We start from the raw sequence: 13,017 nt of genomic DNA, 5'->3' as shown, positions 1-13,017 counted from the left end.
GGTTAAAAGACACAGCAGGATGGTAACTTGACTGAACAATGGACTCCATATACATTTAACATAGGAAAGTGAAAGGTATCCATTCGTTCTTGCGGAAGGCACACTGGATCATATAAATTCGGAAAGAGGATAATTTTTATGCATGGTGTCTGTGACCTATCCAAGTTCTCCAATTTAAAATGCAATAGTGTCTGCTAGTCCAAGAATTTATAGGAAATACAATTCTTTAACAAACAGTCTCAAACCTGTATTATTCAACAAAATCCTTAAGAGACAAACTTTTATTCACTTATCAAGAGGGTTTTATCCTCACAAAACTTACAAGATCTGAAAGTAATTTTGAATCATCGATCACAAGTGTAACATGGTTACCTCAAGTAGTCAACAACAAAATAGAATTTAGATTGCTTAAGATTTTCTGACAAAAATCTGGAATAGATACATGTTGATCTAACAGAGATCTTAAATCTTGGTATTCCAACTGATAGTCTGTGGATAGTATCTCCATGCATAAACAATCATCAAAATATGATTTTTCAGTAAGTCTTTTTAATAGAAATGTAAGGGAGGAGTCAAGCTCCACCTGCTTCATTAAGAAAAACGAAGAACATATATGACAAATGCAAGGAGCAACGCCAGGCAAGTTAAGGATAAGGAATACAAGTTCGATAATTGAAAGGGATAGAGAGGGTGGGTTAATCACATTCCAAGACTTATATAACTGAAGAGAATCTCTAAGAACATCTGCACTATTTTTGCTCTTTGATAGGAAGATTTTGATTCTCTCCACAGACTCCAGCAAATTGATTCTTATATAAAGTTATAACCAACTTATTGAACAAATACTAAATATTATGCAGATTATTTTAGCAAATCTAATACCTGCTGTGAGGTAAGCCTCGGTGCAACAGTAAGGTTGCTCTATTGGACCTGCATGTCATGACTTGAAAATATGGAAACAACCTCTCTGCATGTAAAGATAAGGCCATGTACCTCCAACCTTTCTCAAATCTTGCAGTGGCCGGAGCCTTGTGCACTGGACTGCCCTTTTCTCAAGATATCTACTGTACTAAGTAAATTCCCATGCAACTTTACTAGATGAAGTTTATTCTTGAGCAAAATGGAACTAAGTTCAATTGAATATTGTACTGTGTTTTGAAAATATGCCTTTCACTCAGGTTAGAACTATTTAATCTTAAGAGGTTTTGATTAGAAAACTTCAAATCTATCATTATGTTTGATGTTAACATCAAGTACGGATATGATGCTTACTAAATGGAGATCAGATCCAACAGTTGGGATCTCTCACTGATTTTTTTTTTTTCCTTTTCTCTTTTTTTGGAAGTCTCAATTTTCAAAATGGGCATACCATGTGATTACAGATTTGATGCAATAAAACTGGAAAAAGAAGTGTTCAAGCATATGCTATTCTCTCATTAAGACAGCTGGCATATACAATTAAATAGCTTATAGCTTATATTCAATCAACATGACGCCATGCTATGGTTTGCATATAATATAATGAGGGTCCATGTAGAAGCTCATATAACACATAGAAGAACAAATGTACACACGGACCAAACAAAATAGGCTTCCATATAAAACCACAATGGGGCCAGTAATGTTATCTAGAAGTGGCTCATTCCAAACTACTTGTAGAATGTAAATAGAATGATTGCCATATGAATGATATCTGGTTAGGGAAAACAATGTATGCAGGCTTCACTTGTAATAATGTAACATAAGATATCAAACATGTAGCTATTGATCGAAGCAGGTGTGGAAACATCAAAGAGAAATAACCTCCATACATGACAAGAAAAGAATAAAGCTCATATTTCTGTTATAATGTTGGCATGACAGTTGCGACTTTCAAGTGGTGCATGTCAATCCGGAATTTCAAATAATTTGCACAGACAAGAAAAATTATGGCACTAAATCAAAAATAGTAGGAAAAGGAGTGCTCTAGAAGATCTTGCCAACTAATCAAAGAATTTGCTCATAATGTAAATTCTTTAGCCATGACAAGATTATTTCTGCACCTTTTTCCCATGAAGAATCTAACATCATATCATGGGCAACACCTTCCACACAAAATGGCTGCACATCATAAAACTTTGCTGTTTCGTAAAGCCCTTCCGCATCCTGCAGTTTAAAAAAGTTTATAATTGAGCGTAAGATATTTTTAAGGCATAATAATGTCAGCACAAGAAGATATAAATATTCTTTTTTATTGTCTAGAAATCATGAGTCCAGAAAATGGCTTTAAATATCTATAGCAAGCAATTAGAAGGCAGAGGAAGACTTCAAGAAGAAAACCAGAAGGCATCGTAGAGATATTTTATAAGGAAGAATTAGGTACCATAATATAAAACCACCAATGTATGCTCTGCAGAAAAGAAAAAAGAGAAGGAAAGAAAAATGAGGAACATGGAAAAGGCAGCCATTCTCTTTTAAGTGTTCAATAATAGATGCCCATGAATACACACATGCATGTACACATGCATACATATGTTCATGCACACATCCATGCACGTGTATGTGTGCACATGAACACGTTGCAGGCACAAAGACGCACAGATGGAACAAAAATATAATTATAGATAAACTATAAATATAATTCAGTCACCCCTCAAAGCTTTAACAAACCTTTGGAGCTGATAGTTCAGACTTCATGTCATCTAAGTCTTTTTCTATGGTTACCAGCAAAATTATCAATGGGATGAAAGCTATTGGCTTAAACTTTTAGACTCAAGAATGGAAAAGTTGCTAGATGGTCCATTCCTAAACATTTGGCAATTACAACAAAAGCAGCCACCCTCGCCTGAAGATTAAAGATCTAAACCTGTGAAAGGAATACTAGTGATGCTCAAGCCTCACACCTCAAGGTCTGCACCTGAGCCTATGCTTTCTCTTTTTGATACATTAATCACATTCCATAATTTGCCATAGTAAGCGGAACATGATTTTCTGTATTCTGCAACTTTATAATAGAGGTAACATTTCCTATCATAGGATCCACATAATCAAACAATGTTAAAGAAATATTAAGTGATAGGAAAATATAATGACTCACAACTATGAAATCATCACTGGAACCCATTATAAGAAGTTGTATAGAATCCTTTGACACTGAAGGTACAGGCAAAGATGCATTAAGCTTCTTGAGGTCGAATAATGGCAGCTTCGAACTTTCTTTCATTAGCTCCTGATACCTATAATGAATCAAAAGCAGGATCCAAAAGTCCATGTGAGAAACCAATAAAGGATTAAGAAAAATTAGAAATTAAAGACAGTTAATGCTATTTATATTACTTCTGGACTGATATAATAAGAAACTACTGCAGGAACATCTGATTATCTCACTTGGCCTTCAATATGAAACAATGGCAATATAGGAGACATATAACCAACCACAAGTTGACAGAATGCTTCTATTTGTATTACTCCTATGACATGTTTTTAATGTATAACTAATTATTTATTATTTCGCAAGCAATTTGTTGAGCATTGTCATTAGTAGTGTCTATGTATGAAGTATAAAAGTTTGGATTTTACTGTGCTTTCATGCATTGACACATGTGATGGTACACGTGCATGTTAAGTGCCCTAATTGTAGATTACTGTTATTATCTAGCAGAAGGTACACAAAAGAATTTTTTTCTATCACAACCACACCATAAATTGTTAGAAGCTGGATTGGGTGGGATCTCTACAGGCATATATACATTTGTTCCATTTTCTTTTAGAGTACAAGGCAAGAAAATGTTATCTGTAGATAAAGGAAGTCAATTTCAAACTACATGAATAAAGAGTAAAGGACCTTAAAATCAGAATACATTTCCAGGTTTTCCAGCATCATAGCCCTACATAGCATGCCAGAAAAAAACATGATATCTCCATACCCATTGTTGTAAGAAACTGCCACATAAGTATGTGTAAATATGAGTATAAAACGGAAATCAGGAAAAAAATAGCACTAGCTGATAGAGAAGCAGAATAATTTCCATGCCCTCTCTCCTTGCACAAGGGCTAACTTTCCATTATACAGTTAAAAAAAGATATTTTAGAACATTTTTTTTTATTGAGAACTCCTTAGGGTGATCCAGGTCTTCTACATTGATTAGGCAGAAGTTGATATGTAGGTGGATAGCTTTTATAAGCTAGTTAAGAAAATTACTCACGAAATAAAAATAACTAGAATTATAAATTAATCAGCAAAAGAAACAAATATGTGAAGTTACATGGCTATTTGAGGATCTTAATTTAACATGAAAAGTTAATAAGTGAGGACAATCTTTTCTTACAAATATATAACACTATTAATCAGCAATCAGCTGTTCAAAAATTAGATAATCAAGATAATGCAAAAGAAACTTGATCAAACAACAAATGATGAATACAAAGTTAGATGCAAAGATCAAATTGAAAGTAATGAAACTTATAGGATGTATCAAATTTAAGGTCCTCGGAAAACCAACAAGATAGACAGGAGGTTAAAACAAATAAACCCTACACATCCTGCCTACTACCTATCCTTTTTATCCTAGACAAAAGTATTGTCCAAAAGCAGTACAGCTGGGATACCTAGGTCTAGGTGTCCAAGACACTTACAGGCGACCTAAGCACTTGGGTCCTTAGCAGGCCAGCTGAGCACCTACCTAAGGCTACATATCTGCCTATCAAAACAGTGCTTTTTGTCTTTATCTGGATCTCAGACCCCTCCATTCCAATAACTCCACTTACCCCACTATCAATTACCCCGACCCCTTCCCTTCAACCAAAATAAATAAATCAAAAATAAAGGAAGAGGAGGTAAACAGTAAATAGCAACATTTTCTTGAACAAGATCTGCAACTTTATAAATACTTTGTAATAACAGATCAACATCTTACCAACGTTCAAACTTATTCGTGGTAAGAGCAGAGTTCTTTTTTCTTCTTTAAGTCTCAAATGAAACGTGGCCCTTTTTTGCACCACGTAGGCTATAAAGTGATGGAAGGATGATTAGGTGCTCTTTATGCTTGTTTCTTGCTGTTCCTTGAAGATGTAAATTATATGTTGGATGGCTGACATTTGATAAGCGGTTTGTAAGTTAACCAATCAAGAGGTTTCTTCTATGTTCATCTGAACTATGTATGCATGTCAAGATAAGTATCTTGGTACTAGCAATATGGATCTGCACCACATATTTGATTGATTCAAGCTAGTACACTCTTGGAATAGTAACATTTAATATTTTTGATCGAGAAATAAAATGCCAAAGGCATGGAAAAATGAATGGTTGGATCATTTTTCCTTTCAAAAAGAAAATGGGTTGGACTTGGTCATCAGATAAGAGTTTAGCGCATTAATAAATTATAGTGCCATCATGCACATACCTTAGGACTAGTTGATCTTCCATTGTTGAAGAAAAAAATGTTTCTCTGCAAAGGGGCAGAGAATTTGCAAAAGCTTTTGCAGCCAAGCTCAGTGTTACCTGGTAAAAGAATAAACTGGGTATCAGTATATTCATCTAAAATCCAGAATGGCAAAGATCAAATACTATGCATAAATGACAGTGTGAAAAAGTAGGGCCACTACTCAAACTAGATCCTCTTTTATAAATCTTCATGATGCAAAATCTATGCCTCAAAAATTAAAACCCACCATCCAGGTGAGTTGGAGTTTGTGCAGTAGAGCAACAAGCACGTGCATAAGCCAAATTGAAAAATACAGAGGTTGTGGAAAAGATATATAAGTTAATGATTGACATAATGAAGGTTTTAAGACATAAATGTATTTGACAATGCCAACAAAAAGGCCTAGCAAATCTAAGTAAACATTAGTGTCTGCAGACGATTTCATCTTTCCATGTGATTCTTTTTTTAAAGAATTATGGATTCGATGGAAACTTGGAAGTATTCCATGGTAAAGTGCACATGCATTCATTTTCACGGTGAAGGTTATTGCCATTATCAGTAGGGAAAAAGGACAAACTACTTCCGAAAGTTGAAACATCTACTCGATAAAATATGAATCAATACATGACATATTACATAGTGTACTAACTATAGATAAATAAATTGTTGGGTGGATGTCTGGCCAGGACACCACCTCCCAAGATCCTTTCAGTACCACGCGATGCAGCAGGAAGAAAGAAGAAACAAAACAAAAGAAAAAAAAATCAAAATACGTGGATCAGCCACAAAAGGGCTCGCCTCCACGGGGCATGCAAACTTCACTATGAAAAAGAAAATTTTACAAGAGGAGACCTCACCTTCAACCCTTGTACACCCAATTCTCTCTCACTAGAAGTTCTCCTCACAAAAGCTCTCTCTCTTTTGGAAGACTCCCGGAACCCCCTGAAGTGCCTGGTGACCGCTGTCCAGGAGCCCTACTCCTCTCACAGCAACGCGCGCTTCTTCCTCGGTTCCGTGCGGCGTCCACAGTGCAAAACCAAACCCCACGCCTTCTCTGTTGCCTCATAGGGCTTTTAAAGGGCTTAAACATGGTTTAGATTAGGTTTAGGAGTCCTTAATCAACCCAAATCACGTCCCAGACCGTCGGATCAAGATCGGGAGTCACCTGAGTCCTCCGATCGCGCTCCGGTCTACGGAATAGTGCCGTGGACCGCGAAAAACGTATGGGAACCGCCCACGCAGTCCACAGGCCCACCCGTGGACTGCCTGATCCACGATGGACCGGAGAACAGGGCTAGGCAGGCCGCCTGGGCCTGGGCCGGCCCGCGCCTGCGCGCGGGCCCGCACGCTCGCCTGGGCCGCACGCCAGCCTAGGTCACGCGTCCCGCGAGCCGCCGACTGCGGCCGCGCAGCTGCCGCCCGCCGCCGGCCGCCGGCGGTCCTCCACCACCTCGGGTCTCGTGCCGACTTCAAAAGCTCGTATCTCCTCTATCCGAGCTCCGTTTCAGGTGATCTTGATCTCGTTGGACTCCCTTTTTCGCCGCAAACCTCGTTGTGGGCTCAATATGGGCTGAATCTCGAGGCATCAAATCCTAACAATCTCCACCTCGACTCGGTATTCGGCTTCCTCCAAACTCTGAGAGCTTCTGGATCTTCTCGTCCCCATGCCCTGGGGCAATCGCCTGCTGATCATGGATGGGCAAACATGGGAGTCGAGCCAGGCTGCTCGATCCCATCTCCGTTGTATGCTGTGCTCCTCCTGACCTGAAACCTGCTCGGGGCATTGTCCTGCGGCAATAGGAATCTCACCTTGCGATGTCGCCTCTCGTCCTCCCGAGTCTCCTGTCTCGTGCCCGATCCACCTCCTGGAGCTCCACTTCGCTCTGGGCTCCACCTGGCTCCCGAAGCTCCACCTCGCACTGGGCTCCCCGCCAGGTAATAATGTCCTCTGCTCCCCTTCTTTCCCTCCAGCACAATCCTATCGCCGCGTAACACCCTCAAGATTCCTCCACCAGCTACCGTCCTGTAGCTTCTTGAATTCAGTCTGCTAAGTGAGATAAGATTCTGCCTAAAATCGGATATGTATCGGACCTCCCCCAATCTCCTCACTGTACTGTCATGTGTCCTCCAGCTGACCGTCCCAATGCCTCTGATCGCACAGCTCGATTCATCCGACAGATATACAGTGCCCTCACTGTTCTCCAGGGAGTCAAACTGCTCCTCTCTGCAACATACATGATAGGGGCATGCAGAATCTAATATCTATTGCTGGGAAGAAGTAGATACCTCGTCAGATATCTCAAGGACATCTCCATCTGAATCGCTGCTGGCCGTCGCTACAGCAGCCACCGTCCGATTTTTCAGTTGAGGGCAATCTCTGGCTAGATGCCCCAACTCCTCACACCGGTAACACCTGATTTTGCTCAAGTCTCTCCTGGACTTGGACCGCCCTCGTTGCGATCTCCTGTCGCTCCATCTATCGCCTTCTGCTCCTCCAGAAGTTACCAAAGCTGAGCTACCGCCACCTGAGCTCGAAGCTGGATTCTCCCTCCTGAGAACCTCGTTTTGGAGTATCGCCGCGATGATCTCATCTATCTTGATGGTGCTCTTCCCCACTAGAAGAGCAGTCACCAAGGACTCGTACGAATGGAGAAATGACGCCAGCAAAACCAGCGCCCTGATCTTCTCCTCAATGTTCTCGCCAACGCTGAGGAGGTCGGTGAGGATCTTTTGGAAGTGGCTCAAATGCTCCTACACGCTCTGTCCCTCAGTCATCCGCAGTTGGTAAAACTGCCTCCAGAGGAAAAGTGTGTTGGTGAGAGACTTCGCCATGTACAACTCCTCGAGCTTCGACCACAGCACCGTCGGAGAAGTCTCGCTCAGCACATGGATCACCACCTCATTTGTCAGGTACATGCGGATGGTACTCACCGCCTGCATTTGTAGCCGTTTCCAATCCCGCACCTCCATGGTGGTCGGCTTCTCATCGCACAAGAGAGCATCGATCAACCTCTGTTGGATGAGCACGTCTTTCACCCTTACCTGCCACAAGGAGAAATTGCTTTTACCATCGAACTTGTTGATCTCCATCTTGATTGTTCCTGTCTTCTCCATCTTCAATTTTGCTCACCACCACTGTAATCTGCGTCCTTGTACCGCCTTGCTCTGATACCACTTGTTGGGTGGATGTCTGGTCAGGACACCACCTCCCAAGATTCTTTCAGTACCACGCGATGCAGCAGGAAGAAAGAAGAAACAAAACAAAAGAAAAAACAATCAAAATACGTGGATCAGCCATAAAAGGACTTGCCTCCACGGGGCATGCAAACTTCACTATGAAAAAGAAAATTTTATAAGAGAAGATCTCACCCTCAACCCTTGTACACCCAATTCTCTCTCACTAGAAGTTCCCCTCACAAAAGCTCTCTCTCTTTTGGAAGACTCCTTGAACCCCCTGAAGTGCCTGGCGACCGCTGTCCACGAGCCCTGCTCCTTCTCTTACAGCAACGCGCGCTTCTTCCTCGGTTCTGTGCGGCGTCCACAGTGCAAAACCAAACCCCACGCCTTCTCTGTTGCCTCACAGGGTTTTTAAAGAGCTTAAACATGGTTTAGATTAGATTTAGGAGTCCTTAATCAACCCAAATCACGTCCCAGACCGTCGGATAAAGACCGGGAGTCACCTGAGCCCTCCGATCGCACTCCGATCCATGGAATAGTGCCGTGGACCGCAAGAAACGTGTGGGAACCGCCCACACGATCCACAGGCCCACCCGTGGACCGCCTGGTCCACGGTGGACCGGAGAACAGGGCTAGGCAAGCCGCCTGGGCCGCGCCCACGCAAGCGGGCCCGCGCACGGGCTGGGCCGCACGCCCGCCTGGGTCGCACATCCCGCGCGCCGCCGCCTGCGGCCGTGCCGCTGCCGCAGGAGGTCCTCCTCCACCTCGGGTCTCGTGCCGACTTCAAAAGCTCGTATCTCCTCCATCCGAGCTCCGTTTCAGGTGATCTTGGTCTCGTTGGACTCCCTTTTTCGCCGCAAACCTCGCTGTGGGCTCAATGTGGGCTAAATCTCGAGACGTCAAATCCTAACATAAATGTCCAGATCATGAGAGGAAAAAACAGACAACTTTGAGACTATTTACCTTAATAGCAGCAATTGGCTTGAACATGAGATACCGCCACACTAGACCACTGCAGGTAAATAATATGACATTTTATACATGGGTCATTTCATTAGAATAGGAAAATAAAGAGAATAGATACAAAACAGGATAATAGTCACCCTTTTTCTGTATGTACAATCACCTATTTCCAGAAGGAGGAACAGAACATACAAGCACAGCTCCTGCAAGCAGTGGGTGACATGCATTCCTCTCTACAATCAGAAGAAATAATTTTTAATATTCTTAAGCACTCTAGTAACAAAAGAGAAAAACAAAGAATAAAATTAAGCTGAAGTATATTTTACCAAATCAGTAGTTTCATCAAATCTAAATCACAAAATAAGAATTTGAAAAGGATAGCTTAAAGAATTGAAAATGAAAGTCAGGGGAATAAAAGAGAAATATAGTTAAGTGTGAACTGTGCACCAACCATCAGAAGATGTTTGACTGGAGGAAAACTGATCCATCATCTTTGAAATGTAAGACTGAACAATGAGTCCTCCAAATGAATGTCCAATCAAAATAGGTGGCATGCTGACCTCTTTTCGGATGAAATCAGCTATATCACTTGTATGTGTCTACTGTAGATGTTTTTATACTTTGATAAGATTGAAGTACCAAACAGGACACCTACAAAACCTTCCAGCTAAAACCAGTAGGAGTTACTCTGATAAACAAAAGATCTGCTCAAATACCTGGAGAGTGCCTGCTACTGCTCCTGTAGGAACATCACTTTCACCCTGACAACACAGAAAAGTATGGTATTTAACAGTACAAACTAGATATTTACATACACTAATCAGAGGATGCTGCTCAATACCGACTGATGATAATCAAACAGTGTGGTAACTCATCATGAATATTAAGTTATAAATGCATGTTATTTGAAGAAATAATTAAAGCAGTATCTCAGTATAACTAAATAAAACTGATAATAGAATATGCAAGTAATTATGTAAGTATATGCTAAAAGAGGTCCAACAGATCAGAGAAAAACTTTTAAAAACCAATTCACTTTAATTCCTCCGATCAGTAGAATTCTAGAAAACTCGATGTGCATGTGTGCATGCATGCATGTTTTAAATTATCATTCTACTGGTTGGTTTGAAACCCTGATCTCACCAAACAAACTGAGAAAACTACAAGGTAGACCATCTAAATTCAGGGTCTCCATACTAATATAAAATCTAATGACATTTTAAAATTAAATGTACATCGATTTCTTATATATGCATCAAGTGGTGACAAAATTCATGCCCCATTATTACTTCTTAACTTACACAGTGATCTCATATCTTTAGCTACGCACCAAGTTACAGACCACCTCATCTCCCCACACCCATTTACAGAAACGATTCTCCTCTACCCAATCCAGAACGGAATCTCATTATGAAATCCACCCATTTCCTCCCAAAATTTTTCATATTTCTGAAAGATAAATCCTAAAATCATTTCATAACGGAGTAGTACAGAAGGAACCACTACTCACATAAACCACAAACAAGTTATCCAACCTGACCCTCCCGATTACCCTACATTGTCAGCCTAAGTCTCGCCACTTTCCTTTTCTCAGACAAGCAGTAAATTCCTCGAGCATTTAACGGGCAAATATCGACGACGGTATCACCTTTGCATCCAAATTATACGCATAGCCGAAAAATGAATAAATAAATGATACAAGGGATCAAACGATGTTAGACCTGGCCCAAGAGGCTGAGGGCGTAGCAGTCGAAGCCGGCGCGGGAGAAGAAGGGGAGCCAGTGCTCGGCCCAGCACCAGGCCGCGTGGAAGCTCCCATGGACGAACACCAAAGGTGGAGGGCGGCATCCTTTCTCCGCCTCCTCCGCCGCCGCCGCCGCCGCCGCCGCCGACGACGATGAAAGGCCCTTCTGGAAGATGACTTCCATGTTGAGGCCGGAGGGCAGCCGGTGGAAAAGTCGAGACTGCCCCTCCTTCAGCGGGTATGGAGCTCGCGCCCTGCACGCGGTGGCGAAGGCTAAGAGGGGTATTGTGGTCTTTTTCCGAGGCGGCCGGAAGGATAAGGGTGGAAGGCATTGGGTCGGGAGGGTGAGAGGGGCGGCCGCCATGGCTGGGGAGTGACGAGTCGCGTGGAGACTGGCTCACGTGCATGGCAGGAGATCAAAGAGAGCGGAACACGTGATTGGCTCTACGTTACGGTATTGTGGGTCCCAATCAAGGAGTGTTTCTAAGCTGTTGCCACGTCAACCTTTCACGGACAAAAATGAGATTTTGTGAACGGCTGTGATGAAACCATAGTTTTTTTTTTTTGGTAAAATGAAACCATGGTTTGATGAGGCAGTGATCCAAGCCTCTCTATAATTTTTTTTTTCCCTTTTTTTTTTATGGGGTCTCACGATCGTACGGCGATGGAGTAAATATATCCAATAGCATCCAGGGCTGAATTCCCATCGATTATGGATTCATATTCTTTTTTTTTTTTGATGAATATAAATATAAATATAAATATAAATATAAATATTTATATTTATATTTATTTTTAATAAATATAGATACAAATTAGATATTAAGAATATAGATATAAATATAAATAGAAGTCAGATAATTAAATTTTATACCTATGAAATTGAAGAGATAATCAATATGAATGATAATCAAATTAATAATATGTTAATATGGTTTGTATGTTTTTTTAAAAATTAATAAATATTATACAAAATTACATAAGGTCATAGATGAAATTAGATATTCGGCTATGGATCAAATAATTTTTTATCCATATTCATATATATTTTTTTTTATGAATATGAATACGAATACGGATATAGATATTAGTTAAATATTCTATATTTAGATAGATTTGAATATGAAAACAAATTCAGATGGATATTATCCACGTCACTTTCACCCCTAATAAAATATGGCGAAGCTGAAATAAGGCTCAGTTTGCCACTCAACTTAAATATGCTGGTACTTTACTGGAGTTGGTCAAATATGGTCGATGTTGCCTTCCGCTCAATCAATTAAATATCCATTTTGATTCTAAATTGATCTAGATGACAATTCGATATTTTTTTATTTTAATAAAGCGATCGTAACCATTTGGATATGTACTTTATCCATTAATGCTTGGCATCAGTGCTTGATGCTCGAACATGAGCATGAACGGACAAAGAGGAACATGTTCCAAAAGCAATGCAGACATCAAATTTGATGCTTGAAAGAAAATTAATCTACATGCACATGTAGAAATGAAGACGCACGCAGTAACACGTAATCATTTATTCCAGATTCTGGGGTTGTATTGTCGAAGGTTTCTGATTGAGTGGGAATACTAAAAAGTAAGTTGTTTAACCACATAAGGTAAAGGTTCAATGATAGATGGCCTTTCCTACGGATAAATTTAACGATACATATCATAAGAAGATGCCTTGCTTGTGCTGTCGATGAGGAGTGATTAGCTTATTCTCTTCTA

At 40.6% G+C, this 13,017-nt stretch overlaps 1 protein-coding gene across 4 annotated transcripts; it reads right to left on the bottom strand.

Annotated features, from left to right (window-relative positions):
• Positions 1 to 1,806: 1,806 nt before the first annotated feature.
• On the bottom strand, positions 1,807 to 11,685 carry LOC105041230 (pFDCC methylesterase MES16). 4 transcript variants are annotated; one of them, XM_073254237.1, is made up of 9 exons: positions 11,264 to 11,685; positions 10,259 to 10,303; positions 9,994 to 10,141; positions 9,706 to 9,775; positions 9,543 to 9,591; positions 5,382 to 5,479; positions 3,077 to 3,215; positions 2,363 to 2,389; positions 1,807 to 2,145 (listed from the first exon to the last, which is right to left on the bottom strand). In XM_073254237.1, the coding sequence occupies exons 1-9, from the start codon at positions 11,648 to 11,650 to the stop codon at positions 1,987 to 1,989; spliced, it is 1,122 nt and encodes a 373-aa protein (XP_073110338.1). In that variant the 5' UTR covers positions 11,651 to 11,685; the 3' UTR covers positions 1,807 to 1,986. The 4 variants fall into 4 exon arrangements, 3 of the variants coding, with proteins under 3 accessions (XP_073110338.1, XP_010916404.1, XP_029119245.1); XM_010918102.4 differs by lacking the exon at positions 2,363 to 2,389; XM_029263412.2 differs by lacking the exons at positions 1,807 to 2,145; positions 2,363 to 2,389 and adding an exon at positions 4,896 to 5,069 and having other exon boundaries at positions 3,076 to 3,215.
• Between the last annotated feature and the right edge of the window lie 1,332 nt (positions 11,686 to 13,017).

This window comes from Elaeis guineensis, chromosome 3, assembly GCF_000442705.2.
Source record: "Elaeis guineensis isolate ETL-2024a chromosome 3, EG11, whole genome shotgun sequence".
NCBI classification, from domain to species: domain Eukaryota; kingdom Viridiplantae; phylum Streptophyta; class Magnoliopsida; order Arecales; family Arecaceae; genus Elaeis; species Elaeis guineensis.
Note: the sequence above shows the minus strand (reverse complement) of the source record. Positions and strands in the feature narration are given on the sequence as shown.

Bases quoted from the DNA above. Each gene is read 5' to 3' on its own strand.
- LOC105041230 (XM_073254237.1), bottom strand. From the start codon at position 11,650: ATGGCGGCCGCCCCTCTCACCCTCCCGACCCAATGCCTTCCACCCTTA. The intron at 3,216-5,381 runs GTATGTGCATGA...GATTCATTATAG, and splicing joins GAAGATCAACTAGTCCTAAG to GTATCAGGAGCTAATGAAAG. The intron at 2,390-3,076 runs GTGAGTCATTAT...TCTTTTCTGCAG, and splicing joins CCAGTGATGATTTCATAGTT to AGCATACATTGGTGGTTTTA.